This window comes from Onthophagus taurus, chromosome 3 (assembly GCF_036711975.1).
Source record: "Onthophagus taurus isolate NC chromosome 3, IU_Otau_3.0, whole genome shotgun sequence".
NCBI lineage: Eukaryota > Metazoa > Arthropoda > Insecta > Coleoptera > Scarabaeidae > Onthophagus > Onthophagus taurus.
Genome location: NC_091968.1, coordinates 26,213,417 through 26,230,030, shown reverse-complemented (window position 1 = coordinate 26,230,030; position 16,614 = coordinate 26,213,417). Strand labels below are relative to the sequence as shown.

Here is a 16,614-nt window from a genome sequence, read left to right as displayed (position 1 = left end):
ACCATGGTTTGTTGGTTGAAAAGTTAGAGAGGTTTGGATGTCTAAATTCACACTTTTTGGCCACTTTTAAACCTTGTCGGGTCGATAACTTTCTTATATGACCAGGAGAAAACTCTAGAACCACATCTATCGTATCAGAAATTTTCTGCTCTCTCTAATAGTGTATAACACGCGGCGATCATGAGCTTACACAAGGATGTTTTTGGCTAAAAACAACTAAATTCACGTTTTAACCACTTTTAAACCTTGTCGGGTCGATAACTTTCTTATATGACCAGGAGAAAACTCTAGAACCATATCTATCTTATCCAAAATTTTCTGTTCTTTCTAATGGTATATAACACGTGGCGATTACGAGCTTACACAAGTATGTTTTTGGACAAAAACAACTAAATTCACACTTTTTGGCCACTTTTAAACCTTGTCGGGTTGATAACTTTCTTATATGACCAGGAGAAAACTCTAGAACCATATCTATCTTATCAGAAATTTTCTGCTCTTTCTAATGGTGTATAACACGCGACGATCATGAGCTTACACAAGGATGTTTTTGGCTAAAAACAACTAAATTCACGTTTTAACCACTTTTAAACCTTGTCGGGTTGATAACTTTCTTATATGACCAGGAGAAAACTCTAGAACCATATCTATCTTATCAGAAATTTTCTGCTCTTTCTAATGGTGTATAACACGCGACGATCATGAGCTTACACAAGGATGTTTTTGACCAAAAACTACTAAATTCACGTTTTAACCACTTTTAAACCTTGTCGGGTCGATAACTTTCTTATATGACCAGGAGAAAACTCTAGAACCATATCTATCTTATCCAAAATTTTCTGTTCTTTCTAATGGTGCATAACACGTGGCGATTACGAGCTTACACAAGTATGTTTTTGACCAAAAACCACTAAATTCACGTTTATCCACTTTTAAACCTTGTCGGGTTGATAACTTTCTTATATGACCAAGAGAAAACTCTAGAACCATATCTATCTTATCGGAAATTCTCTGCTCTTTCTAATGGTGGATAATACTCGGCGATCATGAGCTTACACAAGTATGTTTTTGGTCAAAAACCACTAAATTTACACTTTTTGGTCACTTTTAAACCTTGTCGGGTCGATAACTTTCTTATATGACCAGGAGAAAACTCTAGAACCATATCTATCTTATCCAAAATTTTCTGTTCTTTCTAATGGTGCATAACACGTGGCGATTACGAGCTTACACAAGTATGTTTTTGGTCAAAAACCACTAAATTTACACTTTTTGGTCACTTTTAAACCTTGTCGGGCCAATAACTTTCTTATATGACCATGAGGAAACTCTAGAACCATATCTATCTTATCGAAAATTTTCTGCTCTTTCTAATGGTGCATAACACACGGCGACCATGTGCTTGCACAAGTATGTTTTTGACCAAAAACAACTAAATTCACACTTTTTGGCCACTTTTAAAGCTTGTCGGGTCGATAACTTTCTTATATCACCAGGAGAAAACTCTAGAACCATATCTATCATATCGAAAATTTTCTGCTCTTTCTAATGGTGTATAACACGCGTCGATCAAGTGCTTGCATAAGTACGTTTTTGGCCAAAAACTACTAACGTTATGGACTTTTCTGTTTCTAGTTAAGTCCCATTTGTGACTGTAAAGGGTCTGTCTCGATAAGCTGAGTCTATATGTAAAGTCTTCTTATTTTTCAACACGCTGGTGAAGGAAAAAAGTGGGGTTGCAATTTAAAAAAATTAAGTTTTTGACTTTTCGAAATATGGAAATTTGACGCACATTTCTGACCACCTGTATAACTTGCAAAAAATACAATATCGAATATTAAACCATATCATTCTGAGTTGTATATCTAATAATCGCAATAATTCATTAAATTAATAATTGATATGCCAATTCATTTCTATATTTAACAGCTTTGTAAGCAGTAATAGGAGTTATTAAAACTTTTCAAAACAAGAAAATGGCCTCTCAAGTCACATCCAATTTATTTGCATTCAATGACAAGACAGCATTAGATGATTTTAACGATTAAACTCACGTTGAAGTGGAACCGGGAGATAAGAAACATCAAGGACACTCATATACAACTTTAGTAGGATTTCAAAACAAAAATAAAATCGAGTGTATTTATTTTCAAGATATAAACATGATAAATAATGGAAAATTTCTATGAAATAAAGATTAATTTATAAAATAAATATACTTTTTTTATGTAATAATATTAATTATTTCTTTTAAATTAAAATTAAATGTCAAATTTTGACACTTTTAGGTTAATTAATAACTCTGTGTTTATGATGGTGTTTAATTGGACTTTTTTGTTATCCAACATAAATAAATACATTTTATGGTAAATAAAAAATAGGGGTGAAGAATCAAAAACAATCTTGTAAAGATGTTCATAACATCTATTTGCAACATTTCAATCATAACTTTGTAACATTTCTTATTTTGTAGATCTATCAAGATGAAATCAACATCATTTAAGATATAAACATGATAAATTTTTATGAAATAAAAATTAATTTATAAAATAAATATACTTTTTTTATATAATAATATTAATTATCTCTTTTAAATTAAATGTCAAATTTTGACACTTTTAGGTTAGTTAACTTGACAGTTATTAACTCTGTGTTTATGATGATGTTTAATTGGATTTTATGGCAATTTTTTATAAAAAAATAGGGGTGGATAATCAAAAACAATCTTGTAAAGATGTTCATAACATCTATTTGCAACATTTTAATCATAACTTTGTAACATTTCTTATTTTGTAGATCTACCAAGATGAAATCAACATCATTTAAGATATAAACATGATAAATGATGGAAAATTTCTATGAAATAAAGTTTAATTTATAAAATAAATATACTTTTTTTTATGTAATAATATTAATTATCTCTTTTAAATTAAAATTAAATGTCAAATTTTGACACTTTTAGGTTAGTTAATCTGACAGTTATTAATTCTGTGTTTATGATGGTGTTTAATTGGATTTTATGGCAATTTTTTATAAAGAAATAGGGGTGGATAACCAAAAACAATCTTGTAAAGATGTTCATAACATCTATTTGCAACATTTTAATCATAACTTTGTAACATTTTTTATTTTGTAGATCTACCAAGACGAAATCAACATCAGTTAAGATATAAACATGATAAATGATGGAAAATTTCTATGAAATAAAGTTTAATTTATAAAATATACTTTTTTTTATGTAATAATATTAATTATCTCTTTTAAATTAAAATTAAATGTCAAATTTTGACACTTTTAGGTTAGTTAATCTGACAGTTATTAATTCTGTGTTTATGATGGTGTTTAATTGGATTTTATGGCAATTTTTTATAAAAAAATAGGGGTGGAGAATCAAAAACAATCTTGTAAAGATGTTCATAACATCTATTTGCTACATTTTAATCATAACTTTGTAACATTTTTTATTTTGTAGATCTACCAAGATGAAATCAACATCATTTAAGATAAACATGATAAATGATGGAAAATTTCTATGAAATAAAGTTTAATTTATAAAATATACTTTTTTTATGTAATAATATTAATTATCTCTTTTAAATTAAAATTAAATGTCAAATTTTGACACTTTTAGGTTAGTTAATTTGACAGTTATTAACTCTGTGTTTATGATGGTGTTTAATTGGATTTTATGGCTTTTAAAAAAAAAAATAGGGGTGGATAATCAAAAACAATCTTGTAAAGATGTTCATAACATCTATTTGCAACATTTTAATCATAACTTTATAACATTTTTTATTTTGTAGATCTACCAAGATGAAATCAACATCATTTAAGATATAAACATGATAAATGATGGAAAATTTCTATGAAATAAAGTTTAATTTATAAAATATACTTTTTTTATGTAATAATATTAATTATCTCTTTTAAATTAAAATTAAATGTCAAATTTTGACACTTTTAGGTTAGTTAATCTGACAGTTATTAATTCTGTGTTTATGATGGTGTTTAATTGGATTTTATGGCAATTTTTTATAAAAAAATAGGGGTGGATAATCAAAAACAATCTTCTAAAGATGTCCATAACATCTATTTGCAACATTTTAATAATAACTTTGTAACATTTTTTATTTTGTAGATTAACCAAGATGAAATCAACATCATTTTGAGCAACATAAGCAAAAAAATCCACTTTTTTATGATGTACTTTGATATCTAATTGTTTTTTTCAGGCGGAAATTAGAACAGAACAATACAATCTGATATTATTGTTTAAAACAGAATTAATATTATGTACTTTTTATTAAAAACAATTATTTGTTATCAGATAAAGCGATAAAATAGCTCAAGTACTAAACATAGTGCAATTTTAGTAAGAAAATATATTAAAACTTGATTTCTTATGTAAAGTTTAAACGATAACTTTTTTTGATGATTCACAAGTTTGTGACAAGCCGACTTTTTTCAATCATAAAAGCAAATAATGAATTTTAAAGGTCACCGTGATGACGCATATAATTTAATATCGAATGTAAACTTTGTTGTTATTAAATAAAATTTATCACTTTATTTTTAAATTTTAACTTCCTACTGTTGGTATCATCGATATTAACTCTTGTTTGTTTCATTTTACTCTTTTAGGTCACTTTATTAGTTTCAACAATGGATTATTTTCCAACCGTTTACGATTATTACACTAAAGGTGGTATTAAATCCGGGTTAAAAGCTGAAGGTAATAAGTTTGAGTTGAATGGAAAAACAATAACAATTTATAGTGGTGCGATACATTACTTTCGGGTACACCCTGATTATTGGTACGATAGATTAAGTAAATTAAGAGCTGCAAGTTTGATTTGCGTCGAAACATACGTTCCATGGAATTTACACGAACCAAAACAGAACTTATTTGAGTTTGGTACATCAAAAACGGATTTTCAAGAATTTTGTAATATTGGAAAGTTCTTAGAAATTGCAAAAGAATTAGATTTACTTGTTATAATCAGACCAGGGCCTTATATTTGTGCAGAATGGGAGTTTGGTGGTTTACCACCATGGCTTTTAGCTGGTTCATTGCAATCGTCTGATATTCGAACACATTATGTAGGATTTATGAAGAAGGTTGAAAATTACTTTAAGAAGCTTTTCGAGGTTTTATCTCCGTACCAATTCACGAATGGTGGCCCAATTATTGCGTTTCAAATCGAAAACGAATACGGAAATGTTAAAGAGAAAAATCAACCAATCGACACTAAATATTTAGAATTTTTAAAAGAAATTTACCTTAAAAATGGGATAAAAGAATTATTATTTACGTCCGATACGCCATCTAACGGCAAAGACGGTAGTTTACCTGACGTTTTATATACCGCCAATTTTCAAATTGATGCTAAAAAAGAATTGGATATTTTAAAATCGTATCAGCCCAATAAACCGTGTATGGTTATGGAATTTTGGACGGGTTGGTTCGATCATTGGGGTGATAAACACGAAACTAGAAGAAACATAGATATTTCGGATACTTTACTTGAAATTATTCAGTATCCAGCCTCAGTTAATTTTTATATGTTTCATGGGGGTACTAATTGGGGATTTATGAACGGGGCGAATGTTGAAAATGATGAAAACGATAATAGCAACATTAAATTAGATACAACAAGTTACGATTATGACGCTCCAATAGCCGAAAATGGTGATTATGGCGAAAAATATTTTTCAATCAAAGAATTGATCGAGAAATACTCTAAAATTAATTTTAACACCCCACTAATTCCCTTTTTACCAGGAAGAGTTGCTTATGATTATATTGAAATAACTAAATGTATGGATTTAGATGATTTATTGCAAAACGTTTTTGAAAAATACAATTATGTTTCAACAACATATATGGAAAAATTAGGCCAAAATTATGGTTACATCGTTTATAGAAAAACAAATTTAACAATTCCCAAAGGTTCTATTCTAAAGATAGCCGGACATGTTAGAGATACAGTCATGGTTTTAATAAATCATCAATTAATTTCGCCAAAATTAACCTCAATGGACGATTTAAATAACTTTGGTTACTGGAAATTAAATAATTCAACTTTAAATCTTCCTGAAATTACAAATGCAGTCTTGGATATCGTCGTGGAAAATTTTGGACGAATTAATTATGGTAAATTGTATCAATTTAATCAACATAAAGGTATGGATGAAGATCAAATTTATTTGGATGTACACCCGTTAAGAAATTGGACGATTTATCCTTTACATTTCGCGAGGAGTTTCAACAATTCTTTAAATCCAACGAAAAAATTGTTAACTGCTGATGGACCGAAATTATACAAAGGAATTTTAAACGTCGATGAAAACAACAAGAAAGATACTTATATTGATATGAGAGATTGGACGAAAGGAATTGTTATTATAAACGGTTTCGTTTTGGGGAGATACTTTAAATTTGGACCTCAAAAAACTTTGTATTTACCTGCTCCATTTTTAAAAAACGGAGAGAACGTCATTTTAATTTTCGAACATTTTAGTGGTTCTAATAAAATATCTTTTTGTAAGGAACCAATTTTTCAATAAATAAAATTTATTAATTAAAAAGATTTATGTATCGTTTTATTATATGTATATAAAAAAATATAAATTATAACCTTATTTTTTTTTTCTATAATACCTGTCAAAGTCAAATCAGTCAAATTCAAATTTTTCTTTTTTCTGTTGGTATTAAAGCTAAATGAATATTATTATTTTGATTTTTAGTAACATTTTCAATAACTCTAAATAAATTACGCCTTTTTCACGTAAATTTGATTCCAATTATTTCTTAATAAATATAAAACCAAAAATAAAATTTTCTTTAATAATGAAACTTCAAATTTCAAAATGACACATTAACTTAAAAACATGATATAACCAAAATTCCCTGTTAATCATACCAACCGTCATACAGAAGCTAATTTCGTCTTTACACGACTTTGGCTTTTTAAGTTTTAAAACGTTTCCTGTCTTTGTATAATTAAAAAGTTCTTCTTTTATTGCTATTCCCCAGTTCTTCCAATCCAATAGATTCTTTGTTGATCTTTTTCCCCCACTGAATCTATACTTTCTTGTTATGAATCATTGTTCATGAAAATATATTAATGAGAAGTCAAATCTCTTAAAAATATATTAACTTATCGGGAGGATAACAAATATTCACAGTTTTACAAACTGTTTTTGGCGGTATGATTGCTATCGATGAAATAAGAGTCGATTGGTAGCACTTTTTCCCCATATCTAGTAATTTGTGCCGTAGGTTGGTCACGCAAAACGTCTATCTTTGAAATTTGAATCATTTTGACACATTATACGTAGTAAAACTTCGATATGTTATAACTTAATAAAAATATACAATCTATCGCTGAAAATAACTAAAAGTAAATGTAGAAATAGGTTCCAAAATGAGTCGGAAGTGTACTAAAAGTAAAATTGAAAAATACTTACTAAACAATAAATGAAAAAAAATTGATTTTGCTTTTATTATTTGTTTATTTCATTTAAATTCCAATACTGTATTATTTTAAAAATAAATTTAATAATTTGAGGACTAGTACATAAATAAAATCACTATTTCTGTTTAAAGGGTAACAACAATCGTAATAAATTACATTAAAAAAAAAGGAAGAATCGATGATTAAGGACGGGGGGGATAAGTTTGGATCGATCTTATTTTCTAAAACTCAAATTTGTACAATTACAAACACACTATTTTTAATTTTAATAGAGAGGTAACGATCTTCCTCGTTACATTATTTATTACGCAACTTTGCTGCATATTTCGTTCGTAAATTCGGAACACTTCGCCTTCCCGCCAAGATCTCCCGTTAAATATTTTCCTTCTTTAATCGTGTCATAACAAGCAGCTTCGATTTTATTCCCGTAATCATTTAAACCCATATATTTGAGCATCATAACCGCCGATAATAATAAAGCCGTTGGGTTCGCTTTGTCTTTTCCGGCAATATCCGGAGCCGTTCCGTGAACCTACAATCACGAAATTAATAAAAATTACTCCCTATGTCGCAAATTATCGCATACATTTCTGTAAAATTTATGGATTAAGGAAAGTTTGGAGAATTAACGAGTTTTAATCCATTTAATATAATCTACAGTGTGTTAATTAATTAAATTATCGTACCCAACGTTATGATTTTACGTCAACAGTAAGTTGTCAACGTAAAAACGCATGTGTCAGTTGAGAAATGTCAATTTGTCCGACAATTAGAATCAAAAGCCGTCAAATCCCAAATCCACAATTTGTCAGTTTCGGTTTTATTTGATTTTGCAACACTAGATAGGCTTTTATTAATTTTTTTATAAAATTTTTAAACACCGCCGAAATCTAGTGACGTCGCAGATATGAAATTTACAGTTTCCTGTAAATTACGGAGCGCTAAAAAGTTGACAATTAAATAAGAAGATAACTTCTAGTATTTAAAGACAAATAATTATGTTAATATTTAATGGATTGCATTGTTTTGGATTGGAGAAATATGTTTTTTTAATTTTTATTTATAGTACCGTAATTTACAGGAAACTGTAAATTTAATTTCTTCGACGACCCTTAAAAAAAGATTATTTTTAGCTTTATTCTAAAATAATAAGAAATAGACCGTACAATGAAGCGCACTCTGAAGCGCAGACTTCTCGGCGAACAAGAATCAAAATGTTAATTTTAATTCTTTTTATTTTTTTGTTAGTTATTAGTTCGGTATATACAGTGTGTCCCCGGATTGTGTCCCCGTAAGGTATAATAGGGAGGTTAAGTTTTTTAAAATTGATTGACCCTATATTTTTTAATTTCCTCAAAGTACCAAAGTTAAAACAAGAAGTTTGTGAACCGTTGCAGGTAAAGTGGTCTTTCTGAGCAATGTACAACAAAATTGATTAAGATAAAATATTTGTTATGTTAAATTATAGCGATATGCCTAATTTTATTAATTTAGGATACAAAAGCAAAATGCAGATTTTTAAATCATAAGATTAACAAAACATTTTCGATTTAAGCTAAATTAACATAAAAGCTTATTCAATGATACCACCTCCAACACTAACACATAATTCAACCCTTTTCCGACCTTGTTTATAACTTTTTCTAATATAACAGTTTAAATTTTTTGTTTTAAACGGTCTAAATTGTTATTAAAATTTTCAGTGTACACTTTTTGATTTACATAACCCCAAAAATAAAAATCCATAATAGATAAATTCGGACTTCTTGGCGGCCATGGTCGCGGACCATATCTACCAATCCATTTTTTCAACATTTTCAATGTTTGTCAACTTCATAAAAAATTAAGAATATGTCAAAGTGACATTGACATTTCAAACCGAAAGTTACTTATACGCTGAGTAATATTGGAATTAAACGTATCATGTTTGGACTCATTTTAAAGGATTTTAAGATTATAAATATGTCAAAATTGAGGTTGACATTCTTAACCGGAAGTTAACCATAACTTCATTAATATTGAAGATAAATATGTCGTGTTTGTACTCATTTTAAAGGATTTTTAATGAAGATTATAAATATGTCAAAATTAAGGTTGACATTTTAAACCTGAAGTTAGTTATCATACAGGGTGTCTCAGCGAGACGGGTCATTAGACGTTTCTCGGGTTCTGGCCAAAATAAAAATTTGAGACTTCACATTTAAGTATTATCAATTGCGTTCTCTTTGACTAAAATATTTTCAGATTTCTAGCACTTCCGGTTATACCGGAAGTCGCCATCTACTTAATTTTTTTAAATGGAACACCCATATAATTTTACATATTTTGGATTTGTCTGTTCTCAAGATTTATAAATAACTTTACTTTTTGCAATTTGATTCGGCCGTTCTCGAGTTATTCGATTTTTTCTAAAAAAATCTGCTCCAGCAGACATTTGTTCAAAAAATCAGAGCACGCTCGATTTTTGGGATATCAATTTATGATTCAGAACATGCTTAAACAACACGATGGAGTATGTTTTGGTGCCGAGAACGGCTGTCTAGAACGTTTGGTCGCTTTACTATGGCACGTTAACTTTCTAAATTTGGAACCCCCATATTTTATTACTTAGTCGTCTTCGGTGTCTCATTCGTTTGGAAGATAATTAGGGTTTTTTGAAAAATGCACACATATCATATGGATATCTAGCCTAGTGTGCCATTACTATTATGTTACCCGTATGTACAGGGTGGTTCAAATTCGATGTCCGAATAGGCTAACTCGGAAACTATAAGAGTTAGAAAAAAAGTAGCTTACATGTCATGATCTCGTTTTTCGAGAAACTGCTAATGCCGAAAACCTCATAGCGCTATCGTCTTTTGTTTTTCCGCTAGAGCCTAAAATTGAAAATATCGTAAAACCAGCAAGCGCAATTATCTTGGTTATTATTATAGCTGGAGTATTATAACTAAGACATTATATGGACACTTTTTTACAGAGAATTTGATGACGTAGTCAAAAAAATTTTTTCGGGTTTAGATTTTGAGATATTATCACAATGTTCGTTTTTTTAAATGGAAACAACCACTGATTATTCACTTATTAAATTCGTTATTTTTTTCTGATTACAAAAATATAGGGTTTGACAGGTCTATTTCTTATTGTTTTAGAATAAAGCTAAAAATTAACTTTTCTTTTAGTGTCTTCCAAGAAATTAAATTTACAGTTTCCTGTAAATTACGGTACTATAATTAAAAATTAAAAAAACATATTTCTGATATTTGAAACAAATATATTTGTTGAACTATTTAATTTATATATGTAATTATACAAAAGTTGGAATAGATTGCATAATTTCACATTTTTTATTAATATTTAATATTATTCTTAAATGACTTAATAAATTATTGATAGATGGCGCCATGTTTTTTTTTTTTTGAATTCAAATAAACGTAGCAACATTTGTTTGTATGCAAAAATTTTCTGAAGTGTCACTTTAAAAATCCTGTTTTTTAAGATGGATTACGAAAATTACGAAAAGTTTAACATGTTAGAATGTTACATATTAGAAAATAAAGTAAATTTTATATAAATTTTTAGTAGAATAATTTTTAGTTATAGTACCGTAATTTACAGGAAACTGTAAATTTAATTTCGTCGATGACACTAGATGGAAATTTTATAAAAAAAGTTTATTTTTAGCTTTATTCTAAAACAATAAGAAATAGACCTTTCGAACTCTATATTTTTGTAATTAGAAAAAAATAAAGAATTTAATAAGCGAATAATCGGTGGTTGTTTCCATTTAAAAAAATGAAAATTGTCATGATATCTCAAAATCTAAAACAAAAAAAATTTTTTTGTCTACATCATCAAATTCTCTGTAAAAAAGTGTCCATATAATGTCTTAGTTATAATACTCCAGCTATAATAATAACCAAGATAATTGCGTTTGCTGGTTTTACGATATTTTCAATTTTAGCCTCTAGCGGAAAAACAAAAGACGATAGCGCTATGAGGTTTTCGGCATTAGCAGTTTCTCGAAAAACGAGATCATGACATGTAAGCTACTTTTTTTCTAACTCTTATAGTTTCCGACTTAGCCTATTCGGACATCGAATTTGAACCACCTGTACAGGGTGGGCAAATTTGGGTGTTATTATAGGCTATCTCAGAAATTATAAGAGATACGAAAAAAGTAGGTGCCATGCCTCGGTCTCTTTTTCCGAGACTAATCCTATCCCGCAAAGAACAAATCTCGATCTTCTTTTGTTTTTAAGTTATAGCCGAAAAGTCAAATTTTAGCGATTTCAAAAAAGGTCATATTTCGTTTATTTTTGAAATTAGTGAAATGGTGTTAATACATTCTATTATTAATATATTCTTTTCAGTAACATAATAATCAAGTATAGTTTGTATTTAAAAAAATACAACTTTGTGTTGTATCTTAAAAATCATCAAGTATGTTTAAAATTTTTCAACGGCAGTATATTCTACTTAAAAAAGTGTCTTAAGAACGTATCAACCTCATTTCTCTAATTTCAAAAATAAACGAAATATGAGCATTTTTTGAAATCACGAAAATTTGACTTTTTGGCTATAACTTGAAAACAAAAGAAGATAGAGGTTTGGTGTTTGCGAGATTGGGTTAGTTTCGAAAAAAGAGACCGGGACATGGCACTTATTTTTCTCGTATCTCTTATAGTTTCTGAGATAGCCTATAATAACACCCAAATTTGCCCACCCTGTACTCGCGTATGTTAATTTGAAAATTTTCGGATCCGCAATTTGGCATACATCAAGAATTGTGGCATAAAAATCTATGATTTTTTCTTTAATCGATAGGAAATGACCCAAAAGAAGAAAGACCAGAAATAAGCCATGCGGGAAGAGGAGGGTTTCGTCCAATCGGAAAAGATAGTCATGGTGTGTGTTCCAAAGACAGGACGGCGCGCCTTATTTCTTTATGTAGGTAAGATAAAGGCGCGACGTACTGTCTGGAACGCACCATCTTTTCGATTGGACAGAACCCCCCTCTCCCCACAGACCTTATTTTTGTTTCTTTTTAATTTATGATTCACAAACCGCGAAACTATATGGAATATCGATAAAATAAAATATGCCCCACATTAAGAACACAGCGGTTTACCACCAGTTCAAATTTGAAGTTTTTTCGTCAAATAGTTTTGGAGAAAAAAAATTTCAAAGTAGACGAAGTAGCTGACACTCTCAAAAATCGGGTTTTTTTTTCACTTAACTCGCGATAAAAGAAAAACCGCGTACCCGGAAATTTCCAAATTGACATGTGATACGCAGAAATGTTCACTGATTACAATAAACTTTACCGCAATTTTTTTTATCGAGCGGTTACGAAGATATTGACCTCTAAAGTGAGGGGCCTTGACTTTTTGCACGGATAGTAATGACGTCGAAGAAATGAAATTTACAGTTTCCTGTAAATTACGGAGCGGTAGATAAAATCTAAAAAGTTGACAACTTTTACAAATAATTATGTTTATTACAACAACTGTTAATACGGAAATATTTAATGGATTTGTTTTGGATTGGAAAAATATGTTTTTTTAATTTTTAATTATAGTATCGTAATTTACAGGAAACTGTAAATTTAATTCCTTTGACAACACTATTTTATTTTTAGCTGATTGCAATTTTTCACAAAATTGTGTTTAAATGTGTAAAATTTTCATTAATGTATGTTTAAATTAAGTTACAAATTGAAATATTAATTTTACAAATACAATAAAACAGTTTTCAAAGATTTGTATACCATAATTTGGGACAAATTGTAAAGAGAATACGATAATTTGTGACAGAATAATTTAATTAAACGAAATTCTCACCGATTCAAATAAAGCACCGCTAATTCCAATATTTCCTGATGGAGTTAACCCCAATCCGCCCACTAATCCGGCGCACATATCAGATAAAATATCACCATAAAGATTGGGCATCACCAAAACATCATATTGAGTTGGATCTTGAACCATATTTAAACAAACCGTGTCTAAATACTTCTCTTCAAACTTAACATCAGGGTATTTTTCTGCCATTTCGCGACAACATCTCAAAAATAAACCATCGGACATTCTCCTATTTAAAATTAAAATAAAATTAATACTTCAATTAAAAAAATATTAAAAAAAAATTACATTATATTAGCTTTATGAACCGCAGTAACCTTTTTTCTATTATTATCTTTGGTGTATTGAAAAGCAAATTCGGCAACGCGTCTTGACGCATCCTCTGTAATTAATTTTATACTTTGTACGACACCATCAACAATTTCATGTTCAATTCCAGAGTATTCCCCTTCGGTATTTTCTCTTATTGTTACAACATCAACATGATCATAAAGCGTTTTATATCCATCCAAACTTTTACAAGGACGAACGTTTGCGTATAAATTAAATTCTTTACGCAATGCTAAATTTAAAGAACGATGTCCTTTACCAACCGGTGTCATTAAAGGGCCTTTTAAACCAACTTTGTTTTTATTAACGGAGTCAATTGCTGCTTGTGGGATACCAAATTTACCATCAGGACCCTAAATTGATTCAATTTTTGTTTTGGTTTTGTTTAAATTTGATTTATTTATTTACCCTAACTGGTGTAACATCAACACTTTCCCATTCTACTGGAACTTTAGCTGCGGTAAAAATTTTTTGAACTGCTGCTGATATTTCCGGTCCAATACCATCTCCTGGGATAAGAGTACATTTTTTAACATCGCTCCCATAAAAACGAATCCCATTTGGAGTCTAAATGTTTAAAAATATTGGATGAGTCACAAAACCTAACCTAACTTTTTTTTACCTGCCAAAAAACACAGATATGAAAAAAAACAATTACGTAACTAAACTTTTTTTGAAACCGGTTTATTTTTAAGTTAAATAGGAACTATTTTTATAATTTTAAACACAAAAAAAATATTTTTATAAAGCGAATTATGTAATACTCATAGCCACGTTTTCTTACGAATCTTGAGCTTTTAGGATTTCTTTTTGGTTTCTTTGGTACTTACGAACTTTTTTAATAATCTAGTTGTTGCCATTTCCGTTCTTACTTGAAATTAAACGGTATTTTTTTGGTATTATTTTAATACTGACGGGATGTGGTAACCTAACCAATAAATAAGCATAAATGACATGTGGCAGTGGCGCCAAGGTGTCAAATTGCAAAACGAAAATAACCTCAAGAATAAAAAAGTGCATCAATTGCATTTAATCCAATAAAAATAATTCGACAATCTTATCGAATCCACTTGAAATAAACAAGTCATTATTTAAATTTTCTCACTTGATAAAACTCGATAAAAATAATTATCTTTAAGTGGTTGTTTATATCTATTTAAATATATTTTAAATTAGGCAACCCAATCTTCTTTTGCATGAAGTATAAATCAAAAATGTCGCTACTTACTGTGTTTTAATTTTTGAAATAAATTAAGCAAAAAAATACAATTATTAAATAAAAATTGAATAAATTAAATATAATTTTACATTAAAAATTAAATAAAATTTGCTTAAATTACATAAAATAAAAATAATTATTAATTGTACATAGATGTCACTAGTTGATTTAATTGATTTTTTTTTAATTAATTAATATTTATTTTAAAACTTGTAATTAAATCAATATTTTTATTAACATAATCGCAATAGTGACTTATTTTGTTAATTAAAGCTATCCAAAAATCTTTTTAAACCTAATCAATAAATAAGTAGAAATGACATGTGACAGTGGCGCCAAGGTGTCAAATTGCAAAACGAAAATAACCTCAAGAATAAATTAAAAAAGTGCATCCAATTGCATTTAATCCAACAAATATAATCCGACAATCTTATCGAATCCACTTGAAATAAACAAGACATTATTTAAATTTTTGATAAAACTCGATAAAAATAATTATCTTTGAGTGGTTGTTTATATCTATTTAAATATATATTACTTTAAATTAGGCAACCCAATCTTCTTTTACATGAAGTATAAATCAAAGAGGTCGCTTCTTATTGTTTTTTAATTTTTGAAATAAATCTAACAAAAAAAACAACAGTTATTAATTAAAAAGTGATTAAATTAAATATAATTTTACATTAAAAATTAAACAAAATTTGCTTAAATTACATAAAATAAAAATAATTATTAATATTATTAATTATATATAGATGTCGCTAGTTGATTTAATTAATTTTTTTTTTAAATGAATTAATATTTATTTTAAAACTTATAATTAAATCAATATTTTTATTAATATAATCGCAATAGTAACTTATTTTGTTAATTAAAATTATCCCAAAATCTTTTTAAACCTAATCAATAAATAAGTAGAAATGATATGCGACAGTGGCGCCAACGTGTCAAATTGCAAAACGAGAATAACCTCACGAATAAATTAAAAAGGTGCATCCAAGTACATTTAATCCAACAAATATAATCCGACAATCTTATCGAATCCACTTGAAATAAACAAGACATTATTTAAATTTTTGATAAAACTCGATAAAAATAATTATCTTTGAGTGGTTGTTTATATCTATTTAAATATATATTACTTTAAATTAGGCAACCCAATCTTCTTTTACATGAAGTATAAATCAAAGAGGTCGCTTCTTATTGTTTTTTAATTTTTGAAATAAATCTAACAAAAAAAACAACAGTTATTAATTAAAAAGTGATTAAATTAAATATAATTTTACATTAAAAATTAAACAAAATTTGCTTAAATTACATAAAATAAAAATAATTATTAATATTATTAATTATACATAGATGTCGCTAGTTGATTTAATTAATTTTTTTTTTTTAAATGAATTAATATTTATTTTAAAACTTATAATTAAATCAATATTTTTATTAATATAATCGCAATAGTAACTTATTTTGTTAATTAAAATTATCCCAAAATCTTTTTAAACCTAATCAATAAATAAGTAGAAATGATATGCGACAGTGGCGCCAACGTGTCAAATTGCAAAACGAGAATAACCTCACGAATAAATTAAAAAGGTGCATCCAATTACATTTAATCCAACAAATATAATCCGACAATCTTATCGAATCCACTTGAAATAAACAAGACATTATTTAAATTTTTGATAAAACTCGATAAAAATAATTATCTTTGAGTGGTTGTTTA

The 16,614-nt window shown here is 28.1% G+C and overlaps 2 protein-coding genes across 2 annotated transcripts; one reads left to right on the top strand and one right to left on the bottom strand.

Annotated features, from left to right (window-relative positions):
- Positions 1 to 4,586: 4,586 nt before the first annotated feature.
- LOC111414447 (beta-galactosidase-1-like protein 2) lies at positions 4,587 to 6,590 on the top strand. The gene has a single exon (XM_023045793.2). It carries the CDS (start codon positions 4,663 to 4,665, stop codon positions 6,565 to 6,567), a length of 1,905 nt encoding a protein of 634 aa, XP_022901561.2. The 5' UTR covers positions 4,587 to 4,662; the 3' UTR covers positions 6,568 to 6,590.
- A 905-nt stretch (positions 6,591 to 7,495) lies between these two features.
- Positions 7,496 to 14,788, bottom strand: LOC111414469 (isocitrate dehydrogenase [NAD] subunit alpha, mitochondrial). Its single transcript, XM_023045829.2, has 5 exons — positions 14,500 to 14,788; positions 14,078 to 14,236; positions 13,628 to 14,022; positions 13,319 to 13,568; positions 7,496 to 8,010 (listed from the first exon to the last, which is right to left on the bottom strand). The coding sequence occupies exons 1-5, from the start codon at positions 14,527 to 14,529 to the stop codon at positions 7,783 to 7,785; spliced, it is 1,062 nt and encodes a 353-aa protein (XP_022901597.1). The 5' UTR covers positions 14,530 to 14,788; the 3' UTR covers positions 7,496 to 7,782.
- Positions 14,789 to 16,614: the final 1,826 nt, after the last annotated feature.